This window comes from Labrus mixtus, chromosome 1 (genome assembly GCF_963584025.1).
Source record: "Labrus mixtus chromosome 1, fLabMix1.1, whole genome shotgun sequence".
Taxonomy (NCBI): Eukaryota; Metazoa; Chordata; class Actinopteri; order Labriformes; family Labridae; genus Labrus; species Labrus mixtus.
The window spans coordinates 22844459-22869278 of record NC_083612.1 but is presented as its reverse complement, the minus strand read 5'-3'; the positions used below and the strand labels follow the sequence as shown (position 1 = coordinate 22869278).

Below are 24820 nucleotides of genomic sequence, written 5' to 3'. Positions count from 1 at the left end.
TGTTTCCATCAAATGAATACAATACATTGAATAGTAACTGCATACATTTTTATATATTAATGAGCTGAGGGCTCACATTTAAGTGAAACACATCCTGCAGGGAAAAACAAGAGCAATGTAAATTAAAGGACCAACTCAGAAAGATATTTGAACAGTCCAAAATATTTATTTAAAGTACAAATGCGCTGATACCAAAGGACGTCAAGGAGCAAATTCAATTATTTCCAACATTTTAAATTAGCTGCCATAATAAGAGGCACAGCGGCAGTGAGTGTAAAGAGAAGCTGTATGTGTTCAGTTCTGCCGGAGCTGAATTTCGTCCTGCAGAAGAAGACAAACAAAGCATTTATTATTCCGGTATAAACACAACATAAAATCTAATTGGTCAGAGGAAATAAGTGTAACCATAATACAAATACATGCACTCCCAAACACTCCCTTAGTTAATTAACTGCGACAGACTCCCAGTGAAAAGATCATCTAAATTAAATTTTATCACCCTCATCTTTTAAAGACACACCTCTCTGTTCCAGCAGGACATCTCCCTCGTATCTGGCCAGTCCGACAGCATGTCTCTGCTTGATGTCCAGCTCTTCCCACTGCTCCTCAGTGACAGCCCAGGCCTGCTCAGCGCTCAGCCAGGACAGCTGAAGTTCACTGAACACAACCTTTCAGACACACAGCCAACACAAGTACCAGCGAATTATGCAGGACACTTTGAAATGAGGAACCTTTGAAAAGATAATACCCTATTTTCAAACCTTTTGAAGTATTTAAACAGTGAAGGAAAAGTTTTTGGGAAGAAATAACACTTCAACATTTATGTCCTTCCTTTAATCAAATCCTACATTTTACATGTCCAATTCTGCAGCTCCTTCTCCTCACTCTTCCAATATGTTTGTTATTGTGTCCACTATTTACTTTATCTACTCTGGTTATTTTTAGAGCATAGGCTGCTTGCTCTGTTGCTCATTACTCTTTGAGCCAGTCCCTATCTCTGTTTTTCAATAACGTAAGTTGTCTTTTCTTTCCATTAGCCACTGTGCTGTGTGCTTTTGATTTTTGAAATGTCTTCCAAGTAGGTGATGTTTTTTTTTTGCAGCCAAGATGAAATTTTAAACACCTTAAGCCAATTTTATCAAACCCTCAATATCATTTGCACCCAATCAAGTCAGTCATGTTTTCTTCCCCTGTTAATGTAAGCTTGAACTAACCAGTTTGAACTAATATATCATGACATCCACCAGTTAATCATCCTCAACTTTAAGCTGCACAGAGTTAAGACTCATTAGCAGGCCAGCTGTCAACATCCATTTCCCAACATGAAAGTTGAAATCCTCCAAACATTATGTCCTGCCTTCATATTCTGTTTCTCTAGATTATTTTGTTTCATGTATTTTAAAGAGTAGCTTAAGTAAGAGAAACATAAATATCTTTCTCATACTGAAGTACTCCTAATACTTAATTCCTTTTTTCATTGCAAACATTTTGACTTGTCATAGTATGAAAAGCACAAGAGTTGCTAATACTAATACAGATGGCTCTGTTTAATTCAAGTTTCCTTCTAAGTCATGACTTTGTGATAGTGAGCCTGCATGTACAAAACATGGACACTGAAACTGAAACATTTCAACAGAATTCTAACCTTAATTATCTTAAACAGACATGTCACTATGTCATTATTTATAAAGGCCTATTGATTCATTTTTATTGTGTGACACTATATATCCTAGAAGGTGAATATCATCCACCTCAAATTCATCCATTTTTGCTTTGCTGCCATATTAGGAATTTTGTGCATCTTCACTGCAGCAAAACTTCCCTCTGTAGTTTACCCTGAATAAATTAAGTTGAAATCTTGGGTGAAACTCACTGCCATTTTTTTCTTAGACATCAGAGCAATAGCTTTAGGGGTTATTCCTTCCACTTGTTCTTGTACCAGAGCTGACAGCACCATGTCTTCCAGGCCCACTGGACAGAGACATAAACACCGCAGTCAGATAATGAATGTTTCTCAAATCACATCACAGGAAAAGTTTTCCTAAACTTCCACATCCCCGGGGTTGTATTGTTTTATATAATATAATGTGTAATTGTAAACTATCCATCCAAAAGCTGTCATTGCCTCTTCCCTTTGTGCAAAAACAATTAGGGAAAAAGTTTATTAGAAAATGTATACCCCAGAGACAATATGTTCTGCTGCACCTGCCAGTGTCCCAATTTCAGTGAAAACTTCTGGTCCCCAAGCACTGACTGGACCAAAGGCCTCAGGTCTGGACAAACGGCTTGTCAACACCTCCATCTGCTGTTCTGTGCAGGGCAGGGACATCTCCCGCAGGAACAGGACCGCCATACTGCAGTTTGAGGAAAAACATTCAGGACTTTTCCTCCTCTGAGGGTATGCAAAATGATTTCATGTGGTTTGTGGAGTTAAGAGATGTGCCATTCTCCTGTCAGCTAACATCTGTTAGAAAGCTGAGCATGCAATTACGTCCAAATGTACATACTAGCTTGTATATAAATAAGCAGTATAAGAAGTTATAAGTGCATCTCTATCAATGTTTATCTTTTCTTTGGTGCTATTGATGATAGAATTGGATCAGTTGCTAATTGCTTAGCGTCAGCATTCTGTCAGGTAGGTTGTGTGTGTGTGTGTGTGTGTGTGTGGGTACTAGGTATTTGACTGACCTGAGGCTGTAGGCGCTCACTTTTTTGATCTCTGAGGGATACAGACCGCAGATCAGATGGCCAAATGTTGCCAGATCAACAGCTGTAAACTGTTCGACTTTCAGTTTGCGTTTTCGCATCACACCTAAAATCACTGCTCTTATCTTACCAAACAAATAGAAACACACAACCAACACTAATTAACATGTGTTTAACATTAACAAGTATTAATATGATATTCTTTTTAAATCTGAACAAAACAGTCAAAAGTTTACCTTTTTAGGGCTCCAGTCTGTCATCGTTCCTAGATGTGCCAACACACCAGGATCAGTGAGATTTGTGTCTTGCAGCTCTCTTTCTCCCAGCTCAGTCACCACTGTGCCCAGAGCAAGCACCTGATCCGCTCTCAGCTCCCTTACTGGACTGAAGAACTGGATGGAACGAAGAACCAAGGATGTGTTTCAATCACAGGTAACAGAAAATATAGCTATCCTTAAAACTATTTTCCATCTTCAACTTTACATTTTACAGCTTTAGAAAACAGGAGATCTTAAACAAAATGAAATTTTAAAATAATAAATTGATTAACAGATTGTTTGTAAAAAAAAAAAACCCAAAAAACAAAGAGTTCTATATCTGAGCCTTTACTTTTAAATGAATCTAACAGACATATTTACCAACCTGTCTGAGTTTCATCCACAATGCACGTCGCTGCTCAGAGCTCAACAAAGCGTCTCGAGCAAAGATTTCCACACACTCTTTAAGATCCTCCTGTGACATGCTGCTGAGCTGAGCGGACGTCCATGCCGAAGGAAACGTCCCCCTGATGTCTGCACAGCTTGGAACTGGCACTGCTTAAAGAAAAGCCAGTGAACTCCAAAAAACCGTGCACAAATAAACAATTTCTACTGACACACATCTACTGTGTAGGTCACACGTGGCGTGGTGCACTAACAGTCACAGGTATGTTAAGATAGAATGTCTTGGTCACAGTTTAAGAACAGTACTAAACCTTTGGCTCTCCTGCTCTGTGCTTTGACAATCCCTCGGATGAGACTCTGAGTCTGTCTTCTGTGACGATGCTTATCCATACACTGAGTAACACAGACTTCTCCGACCATGCTGTCCTCCCAGTGGCTTTGACCCACCAGAACCTGCTCCACTGTGTTTTTATTTAACACCGTCTGTGCAGGAGAAACAATATGATATATTCATATTGAAGAAAACCAGTGATAATGCAATGATGTTAAATTATTTGAAAAGGTTGACACTTGTTGAAGCTTACCAGAGGGATGGAGTTAATCTGCTTTGTTGAAAGAGAAAACACCAGCCTGCCCAAAAGTTCAACATCCCCCACCTGCCATTTAGATGGCTCCCTATCAGACAAATACAAATATCTTACCAATACTGCTGTTTCATAAAAGCCGCACCTTTCAAACACACAATTACCTATCAGGCTTTTTTATAAAATAAAGACTCTGCATTTTCACTTTTATTTTAGAAATTGTTATTCTGTATATGAATTCAAACGCATAGAGCATTAAACTCTATGTTCTCTTGTGTATAAATGTCTAAGCATGCAATATAGCCTTAAGGCTGAAAAACTGTTACCTCTACTCATATAAGATGTCAGCTACTGAATAACTTTGGTAACTTTACCATTAAGTGGTAAAAGGACTTGAGCTTGAATAGCCCTTTTCTAGTCCTTTGACTACTCAAAGCGCCTTTTACACTGCAGGCCACGTTCACCCGTTCACAGCACATCCACACACTGATGGCAGAGGCTATCCAGTAAAATATCCATTAGTTTTAACTAATGCCGTTCATGCATAGTCCACACCGCTGACGCAGCAGCCCGAGCAGCTTGTGGGTTCATTGTATTGCCCAAGGACACTTCCTCATGTGATTCCAGGAGCTGATGATCGAACCCCAGACATTCCGGTTGAGAGACGACCAACTCTACCACTGAACCACAGCCGAATACAATAACATTCAGTGATTAGATCAAAACAGAAATCTATACATTTAGGTTAGAAACACAGAAATTATGACAATTCAGTCTCAGCTGTGCTCTGTGCTTAGTTCATTAGCAACTGTTAGCATGCTCTGGCGCCGGTTGGTCAAGCAGATAGGTCGCGTGTCCCATGTACAGAGTCTACAGTCCTTGAAGCGGGAAGCACGGGTTCGATTTCGATCCTCGGCCCCTTTCCCGCAGGTCCACTCACCCTTACCGATTATATACTCAATCAACTGTCAAGTCTTTTAAAGTAATATAAAGTTGTTTATCAGTTTATTATTTTTCTAATGTATTCTTTATAATAATAAAGCATTGTATTTTTTATTATAGATTGCTTTAAAATGCCTCTCTAAATGTTGTTTATATTTTGATTAAAAGAGTGTAGTCAATACATTACCATTAACTGTAATTAATGCTCAACATATTACTTCCCTGAGTGTCATAGCCAGCTTATGTCATGTTATCCACAACAGATATGTTTATTTACCCAAGCAGGTCTTTCTGTGTGAACAGGGAACTAATGTCTCTCAGGGCCTCTTTAGGAAGACAGAACCCTCTCATCTCCTCGAGCCGCAGAGACAGAGCTCCTCGGTCCACCAGAGCCAAACTGTCTCGGTCCAAGAAAGGCAGCAAAGGCCCTAAGACGTCCAGCATGGTGCCATCAATCTCCTCTGCAGCCTAAGAAGAGCCCAGCACACCACATACAGTCAGTGACCCTGGTTTATAAGGATTTCACGCTGTTATGACTTCACTTTTAAAAAAAGCTGTTGAGAGGATGAGGAAGGTTATGTCCTGAATTTTCCATCAGTTGCCTCTCGTGTCTGCTTGCTTGAGAACCAAAGAAGTTCGTCCCTTCTGTCCTGTTAAATTGCTAATACAAATCAAACACATGACTCACCCTCACTCACTGACGCAAACCCAGATTTGTTCTCACCAGAATAGCATCTCTAAGTTGGCTCCAGAGTGCTCTTAAAGCTCTTTGTGCCGGTTTATTACCCAGAGGTTAATTTGGGATTTCTGTTTTAGGACACACTTTCCTACCTCAAACACACAGCAGTGTGTCAAATCCTGCACATGAAATCAGATATGCATTTTATTCATTGTTAGTATAGTTCATGTCGGGGTTATACCAGTTCAGAGACAGCTTTCTCTGCTAAGTTCATCTGCTTGTAATGTGGCAGTATGAGGAAATCTTCAAAGTTTGCCTGAATGTGGTTGAGGATGGCTCTGAAGGAGACATTAGATATTGTCTCTATCATTGTCACTCTGAAAAAGAACAGAGCAGGGGTGTAAATCCTTCAATAAACTATGAAATAAGAAGGTAAAGAGCAGAATATATTTTTAAATAAGGAGATACTTCACGGTAATGTTGCAGCGAATCCAGAGCTCGGAGCGCCGAGGTCGAGTCCAGGATGTTTCCTCAGTTCATTTACGATACATTTCCGCTGGTTACACAGCCAAAACAAATCTGAACTAGTTAGAATTCAACAGTCTTTTTCATTTGTTTAAGACACGCAGCAAACAAATGCTACACTGCTGCATATCAGTTACTGTGATGTAGGGTTTGAGGGCTGCTATGTTATTTGTTTCTCACCAGGGCAGGTCTCATAGATCCAGGCAGCTCAGTAACAAACTGGAGCAGCTCTGTGTAATCTGTATCATTGCTCCAAAGCCGCAAAAAGTCACAACTCATTCCACTGGCAATATGACCCAGATCCCTGCATGCAAAAGAAAGGCCATACATAGTTAATGGCTAATTTTGTGAGTATTAGATTTTCAAAATGACTATTTCTGGAACTGTGTTTTTATGTGTGAATTTTTTATTGCGTGTTCAGGAAATTATTCTGTAATGATTAAAGTCTCGTTGACAATGTCCTGGTGTACTAAAACCAACTCACCTTATCATCTTGTCAGAAATGTTTTTGAATTCATGAATCTTTTTGAACAAAAGCTGAGCCTGTCCCGAAAAAAACAAAACAGTGTCAGTGGCAGCATTGTCACCCAGGTTTACATTACATTGTGTAACATTTAGACTGAAAACAATCTAAACAACATTGTGGTTTCTATACTAAGACTAAGCTGAACTTTAGCACCTCAAATCATACAAACTGGCAAGATGGTTTTCACGCTGGCTGCCTGTAAAGCTGGCAAAAGGTACTTTAAAATGTAGGAGGTTAAACCTGAACAAACATTGGTATGGTACCTTTTTAATTGTTGTCCACCAACATTCACTGACATGAACATGTTCACAAATCGGACCCATATTTTGGCATAATAAAGCAAAAAAAGTTAGTTAATGCTTATAGAATGGAGCATTTTATCGTCATTGCACACTGTGCAACATTCTGCATGAGTGTAACTTCAATCTCTAAAAGGATTTTTATATGATATGAATTACATAAATTGCTTGGCTTACACGATCTCAGAGGATTAAACTCTAGGTTTACTATAATATAATATATAAGGTCTAATGTTCTGTGCTATATTTTATAGAAGTGCAGCTTCTAATTGAAAAGGGTCATCTTTATTGATTTTGTAAAGGTCTAGTTAGGCCAGGAACAAGGGCTGAAATACACTCTTGGCTGTGACAAAATCCTTTAAAAGTAGCCATTATTAATTTATGCTACACTCCTCCACTCCATTGTACAACATCCAAACTAATTAGCCTGATGGTGGCTGATGCGTATGGAGTATTAATATCCTGAAAGGCTCATCTGAAGCATGTCCAATGACTTACAGATGAATGGGACCTGAGCTGGTAGCATTTTCTTCTCTAGTCTAGAACTGCAGACCTTTTGTTGCCATATCAATGCAATGTTAAACATCAGACACAAAGGTAGACTGAGGTAAAATATGCACCTGTTGTGGTGACCAGAGTATGTCACTGTAGAGGCTGATATCTCTCAGGATAGTTTCTCCATTTACGGTTTCTCTTAGCTTCCTCAGGGGGACAAATGGTGACAGACAGTTTACCTGCTGAGTGACGTTCTGCAAGTCTCTCTGTAGAGCCTGTTGTCACAAAACACAAAAACAACAACATACGTTTAAACCTGGAAGCCTTTAGATGCTTTTTAGATGTGCATCAAATGACTATGTTCTGGAAACATAAGTGCAAGATTAGATTTGTGTTTCCCTTGCCAACGTTTTTTGTTTCTAATATAATAAGTTAGTCTTAAGATTTCTTAAAAATCTTTGAGAATAGAAATTATGGTGAGGTTGAATAATCAAAAAGTCTATCCCCCTCCATAGTAAGTATATTTGACAAATGGCATCTAGGTAAGTCACAGCAAATTGAAGTATAATGAAAAGAGAAGTAATGCAATTAGAACTGAGGGCAGCTGATAGCATTGTCACCTCCTGCATGGCATTGTATAGCATGGCTCTTTGGCCAGGCTTAAGCTCAGTTAGCAGCGATTTCAAACACTGGCAGTAGGCAGTTTCACTGATCTCATTCCACTGGAGGTCTCCGAGCACAGCAGGGGAGAGACCACAGAGTAAGGGCTTCAGCCTGCACAGTCTCTCCATGGTAAGCTGGCAGGGAGAGAGAGAAACACAGCGATGAAAGTGCAGTGGGCAGAATTCCAACAAATTCAATTAAAAAATGTCTACTTACAGGGATGTCCTTTGTAATCTTGGATAATATTTGAAAAGCCTGGAGGAAGAATTAGAACGGGTTTTTCACACAAAAAAAACCCACAAGTGTTGTATTTCATTTGGGGGTCACAGGTCACATATTGAAATAATGTTTTTCCTTGTCTTCCTTTAGAAAAGTAAAGTAAAGACTAGCTTTTATTTCATGTAAAGAGGGTTGATGCATTGTACTTCCATCATATTAGAGAAAAGACAGGTGATTTATTGAAGCAACTTTTTATGTATTTACAACTACACTTTGTTACACTAGCCCAAGATATGGAACAAATTCTCTTCTCACCTGTGCTGGGGAGAATCTGTGTAGCCCTGGTTGTGAGAGGATTTCCAGGAGTTGTTGTGAGGGGATTGAAAGCAGGGGGGAACCCCCTAACTGAGGTAACAGACCACTGAGGGCTGACAGCTCTACAGGAGCCGAGCTGCTGATGTTAATGTTCTGAACGGCTTGTATCAACCACGAGGACAGCTGACCGTGAAGCACAGATAAACAGAGTGGGTCAGATTGAAATAAAAATGTTAGTGGGAATGAAGGTTTTCTGTAGGATTTGTGCTTCTCACCCTGCCGCTGGGACTGACGAACCCCTTGGACATGCACTGAGCCAGCTGCTGCCAGAGAGCCGAGGACACAGAGGAGTCTTGAAGAAATAAACCCAGGACCTCTGGATCCAAGTAACAGACAAGGACTCCTAATCTGCAAAAAGACTACGCCTGTCACCTTTCTTTTTTATAGGAATTTTGGGGACATTCTTGTCTCTGTTGGTTCGCTGACATTTATGCCAATCAGCAATATCTTGGATGTAAAGTATTTAGGGACTCTAAAGGTTTATATCAACTGATACAACACCTTTGTCAAGTCAGATGGATAAACGTTATAGTATTTGTTTGCTTATAGCATAAAGGCCATATCAAATCAATAGTGCAGAGAGCAGAACTCAAACTCATTTATAATCATTTAGCATTGGAGGTCACCTCAGTATATAATCACTGGTCAGATTCTTCCTCCTGCTGAAAAGGGTCCGGAGCACATGACGGCCTCTTACACCATCCAGACTGCTGTTGCCAAGTAACTCTAGTAGAGGAGTGAGCTAAAGGACAAAAAAGAAGAAAAAAAAGTTGACAACTTTACACACATTACATTAGCTCTATCCTATAAAAAATAAAGAATAGTTGGGCAAATGACACAAGCATTTCAAGATTTAAGACGTTTGTTGTCAGCCTGAATGTCGGTACAAACATGTAAAAAATCTTTTGCAGGATTGCCTCGTTAAAAAGGGTAAATATTAAATATGAAAAATAATGCCGGAGTTTGCTGCAATAAAAATAACATTAGCAATATATATATATTATACATTTATTATATAAACTGAAAATATATGTACATCACAAAATATGAAGGAATATACAGAAATACACAGAAATACACAGAAATAAACAGATATATACAGAGGCCAGAATTACACACTGTTCTGATACGTTGTGTCTCAGCTCTAATTGCATTATCACTTCTCAAGTTTCAGGTCAAACTTTAAACAATGACCCACACAGGAAAGGAAGTCTTGACCGGAAGTCCTTCATCGCTAACCACCACAAGAAGCCCCAGAATTGTCCCCATACTCCAAGAGGCTATATTATCATCAGATAATAGCCAATTGGTTCTCAGATTGAAAATTAAAGCACTGATTTAATGTGATGGTTGGCAAGTAGATAGTGGTGAAGAGCACTTTCCCTCTCAGGGTTTAACTGAAAAAAGATCTGGAGACCAAGGTCAAACGATTTACATATTTCTCTAAACTCATAAAACCATTTTATGGTCCGGTTCTCCACTCTAAGTATTCCCATGAACATGTCTATTGTACATTCTGTATGTAAAAAGAAAACTATACCAACCATTTGGCCCTGTTTGAGATAACAAATATCTAAATTAGAGATGCTAGAGAAGTTTGAAGACTTTGAAAGTCTCTAACCTGTTGTGAAGTCAGTTGCTGAAAATGACTGACTGGAAGGTAAGGGAGAAGTGGGAGGATGGAAGTGAGGAAGTATGGTGGCCATGTAGGGACATCCCCCACCACGCTGGACTGAAGGAGTCTTTTTACAAAGGCCTTTTTCTGCAGGGACTTCATCCCCGAGCTGTGGTCACGAATGGCTGTCAGCCTAAAGAGAAACAAATGGGCTGTTAGCGTCAGTACTTTCGGATATATATCAATCTAAATACAAGTATCCCCTCGGTCTGTTACTCACACAGTGTCATTGACTATCAGGGAGGCTGGGAAGCTCATTATGTCAGACACAGACATGAAGGGAATGAACTGAGACAGGTCCACAAACAGCTCCGGGGTCACTCGTGGGAACTTCTGAATGAAAGCAGCAGTCATTGTTTCCATGGCCTGCAGCTCTTTTTGAGAGGCCTGACAGAGACAACAAAGAAATAGAAACTGAGGTGCATTCAATTTGACCCTCTTTAACTATGCATACCGCGCCATTCATTTAAGCAAAATAGATACACCAGATGAGAGTTACAAGAACTATATATCATTTAAGAGCAAGCTTGATAATAAACGTCTCTAAAAACAAACCTGGTCGGTTTCAACTTGTAACTGATCCCAACTTTGATGCATATGGGAGATAAATCTCTTGACAGCATCTTTTTCAGCTGACATCACAAGGGTGCGAATGCTGTGTCTTGGCATCTGGAGGTATTCCTGGTGAGATAAAGAGGTTCACCTTAATACAAAGTTCAGTATGAAAGCCCAGTTGTTATTGTTGTAGCTGCGCAGGCCAATACCTGCAGCAGAACCCTGAGAGCAGATGAGTTTTCGTCCCTCTGTATGAGGTCCCACAAGACGGGCTGATGAAACAAAAGAAGAAAAGTAATTCACTCTTCAATTCAGTTCGTGTGTGTGTGCATGTGTGCATGTGTGTGTCAGAAGGCTATCTTACACTAAAGCAGCTCAGCAGGTCCTCTTTTAGAGTGCTGTTCTGCTCTCTGCGGAGGAACCCTCCAACAGTGTGTAGGATGCTCATGGATGCCTCTGGCTGCAGCGCCGCCCAGGATGTGTTGTCAAGGAGACTGGAGAGGAGGATGGCCTGACCCAAACCTTGTCTTGCCTCTCGTTCACCCTCGTCCAGTCCCGAAGAGAGGCCCACCATGAAGTCCAGGACTCGGAACACATATCCCAGGGCCAACAAGAACCCTTCGCGCTCCCCTCCCTGGACCTCACACACACTCAGCTTGTGCAGAACATCGACCAGCATTGGTGTCGGGTCCACACACAGCTGAGACGTGTCAAACTCATACCGCGCTGGGAGCATGTCAAAAAACCTCTGCAGAAAGCACTTCCTTTCCTCCAGTTCTGCATGCAGCTCAGCACAGAGATCAGCAAGCTGAGGCATTGATCTTAACAGCTTATCAAAGAGCGTGATGTTTAGACAAATGTACTCTCTCCACTCGTGTGTGTGTCCACAGAGCTGCAGAAGGGTAGAGTTTGTGAAATGATGCAGATCCCATTCATTGTACTGACAATCAACCTCAACAGTGTCAACAATGGGGAAATTGGGTATTTTGGAGCAGTATGCTGCTGCCCAGCTGCCCTCTGATAAGGCATGCTGTGATTGGGACCGTCTCCCGCACAGAGCTGAGATCAAGACAGAGTTGTTGGGCAGGAAGCAGTGTCTGAAAGCCTGCGCAGTAAGCATCCTGCTGCCCAACTGAGCCACACAGTTTTCATCAAGTGCTGGGCCTCCTGTGGCCTCTCCTGACAGCTGCACACACAAATCGTCTATGCTTGTTTGGTTGAAAAAATAGTAGTCCTTTGTCAGTGCAGCCTGCAGATATTAAAGTTAGACAAATTTAAAAAAAGAGGCAGAAGGACTTGTGTAAGTAAAAAAATAAAACAATGAAAAATGTCATTAGAATAGCAAATATTATTCTCAGACGCCTGGTCAGAGATAAGTGATAATCCGAAACCCTTATTTTATTTCTCAATTCCAAACCAGTCACTTGAGTATTAGATTCACCATGAACCACTCCAACACTAGCGTGTTTAAAGAATTTAGAAACAATTTTGGTAGGAAAACACTCTTAACTAACACTTTGCTCTGTTAGACTATTACTTGACTTCTAGCACCAGACTTCTGTTGTTTGTTATCGTCATGACAATTTATCGAAAACCAGTTGACTTTTTGGGGCTCATAGATTATGGTATCAAATCGGTTTAATGTTGGATTACCTGATGGGCTCTCTGCAGCCAAAAAGACGAGTTGGCACACACCGTGTTGTTGAATTCCTGGGAGAAAAACTCACTGCAGACATGAACCCAAAGAAAGTCCTCCTCAGCAGCCGACAGGTACCAAGCTGCATCAGAGCATGTGGCATGCAAGTCCAGCCCCATCTGAGCTACTGCAGAACTGACTGAGCCGTTCTCCCCTTCAAACAGTTTACAGTAGAGGAACACAGTGAAGTTGGACACTCCAGTCAAGCCTGGGATGGATTCATTACAAGCTGCCTCCAGGATTTCAATAGAGGTGGCGTACTCGATTTCTTTGTGTAGACTGATGCTCTCTCTTGTTCTCCGATTTTCTTGTTCATGAAGGCGTTTTTCTCGGGAGATTTTTCTGGAAGAAGGGGCTGTTTTTGTAGGCGAGTGTGCTTTGTTTTGTCCTGATCCTGGTTCATCTGCTTCAGTGGAGGGGCAGGATAGGAATGGGAGAGAGCTTGGGAGACCCTGGGACCCAACATCCAAAGCCTCAGTGTTCCATGTCACATTGTGTCTTATTCCCCTTTGTTTGCAGAAAAAGAACAACAAATGCAATGAGAATCTATACAACAAAATCTTTAAATGATGTTGGCTGGATAAAATATCTTACCATAAGATCAGTTGCCTCAGGTCACCTTTTAAAAAGACAAATAAAAAGCAAACATTAACAACAAATCAAAGTGAATGATTGCGGAAAAAGCCAATGGAAGCTTCTGCAGTGCACAACTATGCCTGATGTAATGGTTCAGCTCGACTAACAATGCCCAGGTTATAATGTTACTGACATCATTGAAGGGAAATAGGGATTAGCCGAGGTAACAGCAGATGCTTTCACCAGCCAGGGTGATTATAAGAGATTGTAAAGCAGTGTCAATCACTGTCACTGTCTCTCTTGTTACTTTCAGGTGAAACCAGGGCCAAACTGAGGCTTAGAGAAAGTGTGTTACTTTCTAAGTGTATTGTGTAAATATTGTATAATCAATCCATAATCCAAATCCTGCTCCACTTACTCACCAACTGAGCACTGACCCTGAGCGTTGGACTGTGGCACGTCCACCAGGCTGCTGACATCATCAAGCAGCGCCATGGTAGCTTGGGAAACTTTTCTCCTTAGGTTACCGTAAACAGAACTCCCCACCCTGTGCAGGACGCCCCTCCTCAGCCCATCCAAACTCTGCACAAGAGCTAGATTTTTCTGTGCCAATTGCCTCCCTCGTTCTCCTCCACCTGAACGTGATAACGCTTGCAGCAGAAAACTTTGCACAGAGTCTGGATCATCCTCTGTGGCCATGTTGTCTTCAAAAGATGCATTTCCAAAAAAAGCATCTTTCCTCAGGACTTCAGGAGGCAGGCTGAAGGGTTTAAATCGTCCAAATGTGCTGGAGCTCTTACTGTGTTCAGCATTTTCTCCTGCTGGGTGTAAACTGACCACAGGCTTCCAGTTGCGTGTCTCTAGAAAATGCAGCAGCTGCTGAAGCCAGCTCACACTGAAGGCACAGTCACTGCGGCCTTTTAGAGCACAGATGAAGCCCTGCAGGCCAGCGCTGGCCTGGCCATAGGTCCCGCTGACCAGAGCCTGAAGAGCAGCTTCCAACACAGCACTCACTGTCCTCCAGTTCTGAGATAAGTAAGTCAAGAGGGGCCTGTAGGGCTGACGCTCTGAGAGAGTGATTAGACTCTGCAGCAGCCCCAGCAGCCAGTCCCAGTGAGGGCTGCCTCGCAGAGATAAAAACCAGTCCTGAACTCTAACACTTGGCCGGGGTGGCACCCGGCCGTTCCACTGGTTCATTGCAGCGCTCCCTTCAGACTGAAGAAAGAAATGCAGCACCTTCTCCCACAGCTGCTCCTCATCTGTATCTGCAGGCGCCTCCTCCAGCTCAGCACCCATCTCTTGGAGGTACAGGGAGATATTATAGAGGAAGCCAGAGAGACGGTGCCTGTCTATTGGCTTGTTTAACGAGGGCAGCTTCTTGCTGGGAAATAGTGTTTTTAGGCTCCCCATGATATTTCTCACCCAAGGCTGCACAAACTGGTCCTTATTTGTTTCTGGGGGAGTTTTCTGAGGACTCCAACCACCTCCTGTGCTCCATTTTGAAATAATCTCCTTCAGAATGGCATCTCTCTGCTCCTCTTTACCACCTCCTGAAAAAGTCCCATTAGAAATAGATTAATCTAGCATGACTTAACAAACCCAGGTAGAAATAAATACAGAAAAACTCCAATTAGCATTTTGCTTTGGTGTTGCACTCACCTGTCTTTTCAGACGATCCTTGTCCAAGTAAAACTGCGCAAACTATGATGCTTGTGATTCTTAGTGTAGCCATCTCTGGCCATTTCTCTGCCATCTTCATCTCATGCTATGATGCACAGTGATATAGAGAGAGCACATCTTTCTCTTCAGGAGTGTTTTTTTGTCGAATGAAACAGATGCTACTTTTTTCATTTTCAGCAATGAGATGGACTCAAGGAGTAAAGTATCTCGGCAGAGAGGACATATTAAAGCTTAATGACCGGCTACCACATCAGCTTACCACTTTCACTGAATGGTTACTTAAACAAGACGCAGTAATTTACTTAATTTACAAACCCTTTTACGACTAGAAACAATTGATGGAAGGTCAATATGAGATGCACAAAGAATGACCAAAGACAAACCTTGGATTTCAGGTTAAGTATTTAAATATATTATTCTTAATATATACTTCTTAGAGTTTGTCAAAAATAAAGTATACATCTGTTCCTGTTTCAAATTTATATGTGCATTTTTATCATCAGTGGTCCCTCAAAATAATTACAATTTAAGACAGAAAATTCCAAACTCACCAACAGTTAGAATCCATTCATTTCTTTTAGTATCCTTTCAAGCTTTCAGCAGTGTAAACATGCTCCGAGCTGTCCTCTTACTGTGCCCCACTCTCTGTTTCACCATCACTCAGACTTTCTCTACATTCACTCTCTCCTGCTGCACCCCTCCCACCTGTGTCCTCCCTCTCTCTCGCCTATTAAGCTTTTGGCTGTTTGGGGCACTTTTTGTCTCTGGGCTTTAGGGTTGGTGCTTGGCTTCATATTTCATCTTATAGTTGCCTTTATGTGGAACAATTTGTCGTCTGGGCGCTTTTATTTGACATTGATTGGGTGTTAATATTCCCTTAAATCAAGACGTAGGCCCTCAGCCCTTTAAAGCTCCTATGCGTAACTTTTGATTTGTGTTGATTTCGGCCAGCCCTGTGAACAAAGTTTGACCTCATATCTCTTTTCTGATTTTGTCCTGAACAAGTGAAAAAATATCTTTAATTTTTTAAGGTCAAAAGTATCAATCATTGAGAATCCTTTCAGTGGAAAAGTCTCCACGGTGCTGTTAATCCGATGAAACGTGTCCTATAAAACTACTTTATATGAATATTCAGTCTTTGTGCTGAATGTCTCATTTGCTTTTACAGCTCTTAGAGGACATCAGTATTCATTTTCAGTCTGTTACAAAAACCAACTAAAACTCCCCACGGGAGATTTAAGTTATTATTGGAATATAGACGAACATGCGTATATTGTGTTCCCAGCTCGGTATTTTAAATTTGAAGTGCTCACGTATTCTGATCTTTATGGTAAATGCTCCGGACTGCAGAGCGAGGAGGAGTAACAGACAGAGAGAGCGATTTTGCCCCCTTATTAATCTCCTTTTCCAGGCAAAAGTGATAAATGCCGAAGTCTTACCATAAAACTGGCTATGAGATACACGTGTATGAAACGGGAGCAAACAAAACACTGTTCAGGGAATAGCTTCAGAGGTCGGTGAATTAGTTGCATTGGTACTGTCACATTCAAAACACTGCAGAGAGCTGTGCTGTATAAGAGACTTTGACAGTGGATTTCTCAAAAAGTATACAGTAAAAGTACTTCATATTACCGGTACATGTAGACTTAGAAGTACTAAGTCCAACCATATCAGAACCATGGTGTACTTATGGAAGAAAATGTTTTTACAAGACGTCAAAATCAGAAAAAAATACTCTATAATATGACATGCGTATAAGGGACTTTGATGGTGGATTTCTCAAAAAGTACTCAGTAGAAGTACTTCATAGTACCTGTTCATGTAGTCTAAGACGTACTAAGTCCAACCATATCAGAACCATGGTGTACTTATGGAAGAATTTGTTTTTACAAGACGTCAAAGTCAGAAAAAAAAGACTCATTATAGTGATTTATAAGGAACTTTTACAGTGGATTTCTCAAAAAGTACACAGTAAAACTACTTCATAGTACCGGTGCATGTAGTCTTAGAAGTACTATGTCCAACCATATCAGAACCATGGTGTACTTGTGGGAAAAAAAAATATAGGCTATATATTTTTTCTCCAAGAAAACTGTTTTTTTTTAATTGTGAACACCTTATTTTGAAAAACGGAAGTTACCGCAGACTCGCTGTATTATTGTCACACTAACTTCACCGACCTCCGAAGCTATTCCCTGTACAGTATTTTGTTTACTCCCGTTTCATACACGTGTATCTCATCGCCAGTTTTATGGTAAGACTTCGGCATTTAGCACTTTTTTTTGGAAAAAGGAGATTAATAAGGGGGCAAAATCGCTCTGCAGTCCGGAGCATTGACCATAAAGATCAGAATACGTGAGCACTTCAAATTTAGGGCCGGCTCACTTCACCACGTTGAAGCGAGGAGCGGCTGGCTTGACCGCAGTCAGCTAGGCGCTCTACAAGGTGAAAATCTGGATCATGTTCATCACACCCAGCATATCTGTCCCATTCTCTGACTGTCAGATGTCTCCCACTGACTGGTTCCCCATTGAGCTGTCTGTCAGCTGGGACTCAGCTCGCAACTCTGGGTTTGTTGGGGGTGTAGTCTTTCCGACAGGGCCGTGCCAGCAGGACTGCGCGGGCTGTCACTATTTAGACACATACAGTATATCCTTCGGTCAGGCAGACTTACAATTGAGCCCTGTGCGAGGCGCAGTAGCAGGCTCCCCAGAGTCAGACCACTGTCTGCAGGCCCTGAAACCCTAGAGGGCCGAGTGAAAGGACCACCTCCTCCCTCCACTTGCTTTAGCTGTACAATACTGTGGCCAGCACAAGGACAATAACTTCCCCCTGTATTATTGATACCCCGGGGAACAGGGATCACTCAGCACAACAGGTCTCGATTCACCACGGGAATAATAAATGAGTAACCTAAGGCCCTTCATTCGTCCCTCCTCTCCCTGCAGGGAACTCGTGCTGGAAGAAATCAGCTGATCAAACTACATGTTGAGATTGGAATATTTGGTTTAAATCCAACTTTCGGTCACGTCCTCGTGTGTCATTGGAAATATTTAAGCAGAATAAACTCCAAAAACCCTAAACTATGTTTTTATTTTGATGTAATTTATGTATATAAAAAAGTTAATTTGCTCTAAATGTAGCAGTTATGAATCAATAATCTGTAGTTTGTTTGTCAAGAGCAGCACAGAGGTTTTTAAAAATAGGGTTTGATGGATAATCAATGCTGAGCGTTTGTAGCCCAAGTCAAAGCATTAGCAGAAAAAATATGATGCAAAATATGCATCATAGTGTATATGCTTCAATGCTCTTATTTAAATGACACATCAACAATGACAATGGATACTCTCATCGTTCTGGTTTTTATCACATCCAAATTCAGCAAACCCAAAACTGAATTATGTATTAATCACGTTCTTTACTTGTTCATGCTCAGTACTCTGGCTGTTGTTTTTTTTTTTCCCAATTGCATGCAGTGATAAGAGATTATTCAGTAACTTGCTCAGTAAGTGTGTCATATTTCCCACAAGACGCCTAATGATTGAATTCTCATACTTGTCCTCTAGCACCACCATCAGGTCATCATTTCTATTTGTATATGTTTTTTGAGTACTCCACATCACCTGCAGAAATAATAACATCCACAGACAGAAGTCCAATAATATTGGACTAAGGCTTTGTTATTATTTTTGACAGTCAATATTTTAACTACTGTGCTGTTGTTTGTGGTGTTTTCAGACTACACAAGTCCTGAAGTTGATTCTGAGTAAATGAACGAATTGGACAAAATCTGAAAAGCATTTGTTTATTAAATCATACAAATATTTAAAAACAGGGTGATATGTAAATTTCCAGGATACAAATATGGACTTTAGAAGCCTTACAGTTCATATTTACACGTTGAGCATAGGGACGTCAAAGAGATCACAGAGGCCTTCATTCTCATCCACATGAAATCGGTAGTCAAGTTCAGATGGGGGCGGAGTCAGGCGGAGGGGAGGAGCGAACACTGAGGAGCAGGGACAGGAACAAGATAAATTAAAGTACCTGATAGAGTAAAGAGTAACCAAGGTTCTTAGAGAAACTGTATGACAGTACATTTTGATTTGATTAAGGAAATGTAGTTAGTTAAGTAAAGTAGAAGTTTCCAGAAGTATAAAAACAAAATATACATACAGATAATCTAATGAAGAACTACTACTTCTTGACATGACACCACTGAGTGTACTACATTAACCAGCATCTAATGAAAATTTATTAAAATAAAGAGTACTTACCTCCAGAGCTCATTAGCTGTGCAAATAAATTTTCTCTCATTTTTTCTAAAGAAAGAGACATACTTCATCAGACTTTTGCTGACAATCAAATAACCAAAGAGTTTAAAGGCTTAATATGTGATTTTTTTGATCCAGCAGATGTCGCCCTTGAGCACCAGCATGAAACTAAAACAACTTGCGGTGCATTGTTGTGTTAGCATGCTAATGCTAGTGATCTTTATTATGCTCGTATCTTCACACTGCATGTAAATTTACCTGAAATGAGCGTGATCTAGAAACACAGTTAAGCAGTGAGTACAGTATGTTATTCTTCTTTTCTCTAGTCCCTCAATTAAACAACTTTTATTCGCGAGGGGAGGAGTCAGCCGGCCGTCCGGGCGATGTAAACAAACTGAAGATAGGACTCTGAAAACTCTGAAAGCATCACAGACAGTGGGACTCAGGTGTTACACCCATTGTAGACAGTCATGACTCACATAGTTATTTTCAGAGGATATACTTGATTTCTATTATATTTAAGTGTGAAAAATCGCATATAAAGCCTTTAAAGGGGACATATTATGAAAAATCCACTTTTACCGTGTTTTTGAACATATATTTGTGAAATAAACCCATCCAGTCCTTTGTTTGTAGTCTGCATAAGTCTTACAACACAGATAAAAGTGCTCTGTTTCAAATTTGCTCAACTTGTGACATCACAAGTTGGATTCTGGTAAAAAAAAAAAAAAAACTCCCCTCCCCTGATATCTCCACCCATGGACCCCCAGCCTACAGCAAAACTCTTGCGCAGGTCTGCCATTTTATTCTCAATACAGAGGAGTGATGTCTACCTGGGAAAACTCAGGGGGGGGCTCATAGCATTTAAAGAGACACACACACCAAAACAGAGCGTTCTGAGAGAGCTGGTTTATACAGGGTCACAAACCTCCTCTGGTGCTTGATTCATGTTATATTTTGACCAAAGCACAGCACAGATGTTTCATTTAGACCACAGGGGACTGTTTGAAAAGGTAGAAAAGGGGGAGAATATGTCCTCTTTAAAGGTCACGAATCATTTTAAAACACAAAATAAAACAGGGACACTACCTTTGTTTGGGTGGAGTAGGTTCCCCATTTCTCCTGATAAATTACGCACTGAAAAAAGAAACGTCAAAAATACAACTGTGAGAAAGATCCATGATGCATGAACACATTATTGTGTGAACAGCATGGAATACACTGCAATACTAAGTCTCAAATAGTTATTGTAGTCTGTAAATTAAGAGAATGTTTACAGTCTAAAGTTGGCAAATGAAACTGACGTTTTTGACCTTCTTTTCAATTGCACATCACCAAATAACACACTTCATAAAAAGTGTAAACCATAATACTCACGTTCAGATGATTCAGTTCTTTGTGGCTCACTATTAATGAGTGACGATGACAGAAGATGACGAAAGTCCTCCAAGGACGGCCAGGAGGGTTTTGTGATTTGTTGGACATTATCAGAAGCCTGAAAAGGTGAAATGATGCTTTGTGTCTCATCTGAAGTGGCCATTACTGATTTGGCTTTCTGTAAAATATCCTCAGGTGGTGGGACAGGCAGCACGAGACGATCAGAGCTCTCTGAGCTTTTGTTGAGCAGGACGACATCTATTGGCCCATTTATACTTTTCAGATGGATCTGGTACTTTGCTGGGCTGTTTAAGACCTGGAAGATGATATATGCACTCACTTAACAGTCCAACAAGAAGACACTAGAGTATTTAGGGATTAACTACTTACAGCCTTTGGAATGGGAACATCTAGCTGTGTGCCCAGTGGTGCTTGTACTGCCAGAAGAGTCTGGTCTGGAGAGAGAGGAGGGTAAAAGATTCTTGATCCAAATTCAATAATTTAGTACAGTCTTATATATTTTAAATTAAAAGACATGTAGGTGGTTCTTCACTACAATGTAACAGCTTTACACTATTGTAGCAGTGTAAGCTGTTACATCCAAACCTTAAACAGCAGTATTTGTACAGATATGCTGATAATAGTGCAACTAGCAAAAACAATGAATCACTGAAATATATTTAGATCAACACACAGCAAAACTCCCCTGAGCTGGAAATTCTCCTGTAATACTTAATTGGATATTTAGGCCGGTAGAAATCTATTGAGGGCAATCAAAGACGAATACCAGCTTTTAACCTGGATTTCCCTCATATACATGAAAAGCCTGTTGTGTCTCATATGTTTTACATACCTCTAAAACAATTTGAATAAACATTTAGATAAAAATATTGAATCTCAAGCTGTAAATTAACCGAAAGATATATCTATTGCTGCAACCCAAAACCATCAGGACGGAAGACAAATGAAGAAATATTTCATCAAAAGCAGAGATATGCTGTGTATTTTACTCTACTGAATCTTGCAGCCCTGTCTGCTTTGCATTTTTATCTGTATCAACAACATGCTAACATGAGAATAACTTATTAAAAGGCAAACGAAAATGAAATTACCACTGAAGCAGTCGCTGACATTTTCATGATTCACATAGGTCAGAGTTGATTTGAGTTAAGGTTCAACTGAAATATTGTATCAGATTGGAGAGATTTGAAGGATTCTGTCCGTTTGTGAGAAGGTAAGAAGACTGCACAATGGTCGACTTTATAATCACCTTTAAAATAGAATGGAATCATTTATGTCATTAATAAATTACCAACATTCATTTTTGTGTCTTTCATAGTTTCATGAATTCTAATTGAACTGTTAAAGCAGGAAAATTGAAACCTTTTCATCAACTTTACAGTTCTACACTCTTTGCTAAGTTTTTGTAAAAAAGGATATTGGCTGCAGTCTTCTGTTGTGTTCCTGATGCTCTGTTCAACCCAAAACTTCTGCTGGTCCAATGTGTGTTCCTTCTGCTCCAAGTCCTCCACTTCAGATTTTAACTCCAACAGTCTGCTGTTAAACTCCGGTGAGCTTTCTCCTGGAAATTCCCCCCTTATGTGGAAAATCAATTCATCAATCAATCTTTCTTTGTATAGTGCAAATTCATAACAAATGTTATGTGAGGACATTTGAAAGCTCAGGTCAAGACCATACCCTTTGTTATACTATTTATGAAGACCCAACATTAATCCACCATGAACAAAGCACTAAGCAACATTTAGGAAAGTTACAGTGGCAAGGAAAAGCAAATATATAATGGTCTAAAACATGTTTGCCACACACACTGTATATGCATGTTTAACTGTAAGCACATATCTACCTCCACTTTACATGGCTCTTGGATATTTTCACTATCAGACCAACACCCTCCAGCACGTTTGTTATGTCATAGATTCGTCGCTTCTTTCCAACAGCCAGCAGACTGACAGCCTGAAAGAAAAAGAAAAAAAACTATTACCTCCTAGCTATGCTTTAGGTGTCTCAAGGTAAAAACTGGTGACTGCAATGAACAGCTGAGAACACTGAGGTGGGTAATGAGAGTCCAAACCAGCTTTGAAAACTCAGGTAAAACTTAAACTGGAGCACTCACTTATTATGTAGGTGTGTGCACTTCTAGCACACAATAGTTCTATTGAATATAGTAATAGTATAGAAATTTTTGCGTATGTTACATAATTAAAATATAGGGTAGTGGTAATGTGTCACTTACTTCTCTGATATCCACCACACCGCCCTCAGCTTCTTGTAACATCTTGACAAACCTCGTGGCAAGTAAACGAAGGCTCTTCAGACTCCTTTGACACAAGATCTGCTCTGCCAAAACGGCTTCTCCTTTTGGGCTGTGAGGACTATCTTCAGGATTCATTCTGCTGGACATGAAAGGAGGACATTTGAACTTCCCCGGGCTCTCCATTTGGATCTGTTGTACATGACTGAAAAGATTTCACTTTGCAATAAAACACAAACCACTTTATCCAATACAAGCCATATATTCTAAATGTACGTGCATTCGTGTTGAAAATGTACTATTAAAAGTAAAGTTTTCTTTTCTCGATTTTATTACGAAAAGTGATACCGGAAACGCTAACATTTTGAATAGTTAGCTTTTCAGTCGAAGAAACGCTAACTTGAAAACAAAGTGTGAACTTTGTTGCAAATTTATGAATGCTAATTTAACAAAAGTGCTGAAAAACATGCATGACAATTGGTTTCTAAAATGGGTTCGGTGGAGAGGGTAAGTATTTGTACTTAGGTAGTTACCTGAGATGTTACCCGCAGTACACAGAGATGCTCACGAGAAAGTAAAGCTTACCTGAGGCAGTCCAAACGTCGAGGACCAATTAAACTTTCACTGTCTATATAAAGTTAGGCCAAAAGGTTTCATTTAGCCACCCTTAAAATACACAAAAAAGCATGTGTTTACAGTCAAGTCCCAAGGGTCCCAACTCTGCTGATAATCCCCCCTGCTGTGAAGGAGTGGGGCGCACATATCCGGTAGCTGTATCTGCCTTCAAATTAAAAGCCTAAACTGTGAAGGCTCACAGTCAAATACTATCTAACAATCACACACTTTTAAATGCACCCCTAAACACATACTTATTAAATCATTATTTTAGTTGGCATCAAGCCTTAAAAGCCTGTTTTTTGTGTGACTAATTATTATATCCTGTCTCCTTTTTCAGGGAATGAGGACTCATAGGGAGAGTTTAGCCACTAGGTCCCTTCTCACTCCCCCCTTCCTGTTAAGACGGAGAGGGACAGCTACAGTATTGACCTCAACTATAGTTTTTTGCATTTAATTCATATTTTCAGTAGTACTTTTACTTGTACTTAAGTAAAATGTCATTAAAGTAACAGTACTTATATATATATTATATATATATTAGTATAAAGAGTATAGAATAGAATAGAATAGAATTACTTTATTGATCCCAAACTTTCCACAATTTCCCAATTTGGGATCAATAAAGTAATTCTATTCTATTCTATACTCTTTATACCTCTGCTTATTAGTGACTGACTAAATTACAAGATTCAAGATTCAAGATTTTTATTTGCCACATGCTCATACAGATGTGCAGTGAAATGTAAAGACTGTTCCGCAAGGCCATGCAATAACACTCAAATTACTAATACACATATATACAGTAAAATAGAATATAATGTAAAATTTAAAAAATAATTATTTGAATATAGAAAATATAGAATATAGAATAATGTAAACAGTGTAAAGTGTCAGGGTGTCAAAGTGCAATGTGCAGATTGGAATGTGTGGTGTGTGTGCATCATGTAGTCACAGTTCTGTTTTGTTTTTAACTGAGGAGAGTGGAGTTAACAGTCCGGACAGCCTGAGGAAAGAAGCTCTTCCTGAGTCTTTCTGTGTTCGCCTTGATGTGTTGAAGGCGCCTGCCAGAGGGTAGCCATGTAAACAGTCCGTTACCTGGGTGGTGGGGATCACTCATGATCCTGTTTGCCCTGGCTGTGCTCCTCCTTGTGAAGATGTCCTGGAGGGTGGGGAGTGTTGTACCCATGGTAAGCTCTGCTGACTTCAGCACCCTCTGCAGGGCTCTTCGGTCACGTACAGTGCTGTTCCCGTACCACTGGGTGATGTTTCCAGTCAGCACACTCTCCACCGCTCCGGAATAGAAAGTCTTCAGGACTTTGAATTTCCTCAGCTGTCTGAGGTGATAGAGGCGCTGCCGCGCCCTCTTCACCTGACTGTCTATGTGGGTTGTCCATGTTAAATCCTCAGAGATGTGCACCCCCA

General features: G+C 40.3%; 2 protein-coding genes across 3 annotated transcripts; both read right to left on the bottom strand.

Moving 5' to 3' along the window:
- Positions 1-105: 105 nt before the first annotated feature.
- Positions 106-14704, bottom strand: LOC132980044 (stereocilin). Its single transcript, XM_061045932.1, has 28 exons — positions 13600-14704; positions 13196-13220; positions 12559-13108; positions 11270-12154; positions 11115-11177; positions 10906-11031; positions 10571-10737; positions 10297-10483; positions 9302-9417; positions 8891-9023; positions 8616-8798; positions 8298-8336; positions 8039-8215; positions 7544-7693; positions 6583-6641; positions 6279-6402; positions 6047-6129; positions 5815-5950; positions 5172-5362; positions 3953-4043; positions 3680-3851; positions 3349-3518; positions 2943-3098; positions 2689-2831; positions 2206-2354; positions 1874-1971; positions 521-668; positions 106-321 (listed from the first exon to the last, which is right to left on the bottom strand). Exons 1-28 carry the CDS (start codon positions 14585-14587, stop codon positions 233-235), a joined length of 5598 nt encoding a protein of 1865 aa, XP_060901915.1. The 5' UTR covers positions 14588-14704; the 3' UTR covers positions 106-232.
- A 3944-nt stretch (positions 14705-18648) lies between these two features.
- LOC132979982 (transcription factor E2F5-like) lies at positions 18649-23511 on the bottom strand. 2 transcript variants are annotated; one of them, XM_061045809.1, is made up of 10 exons: positions 23366-23511; positions 22763-22919; positions 22373-22482; positions 21949-22104; positions 21621-21664; positions 20899-20963; positions 20509-20824; positions 20221-20268; positions 19135-19179; positions 18649-18866 (listed from the first exon to the last, which is right to left on the bottom strand). In XM_061045809.1, exons 2-10 carry the CDS (start codon positions 22916-22918, stop codon positions 18751-18753), a joined length of 1056 nt encoding a protein of 351 aa, XP_060901792.1. In that variant the 5' UTR covers position 22919; positions 23366-23511; the 3' UTR covers positions 18649-18750. The 2 variants fall into 2 exon arrangements, with proteins under 2 accessions (XP_060901792.1, XP_060901801.1); XM_061045818.1 differs by lacking the exon at positions 20221-20268.
- Positions 23512-24820: the final 1309 nt, after the last annotated feature.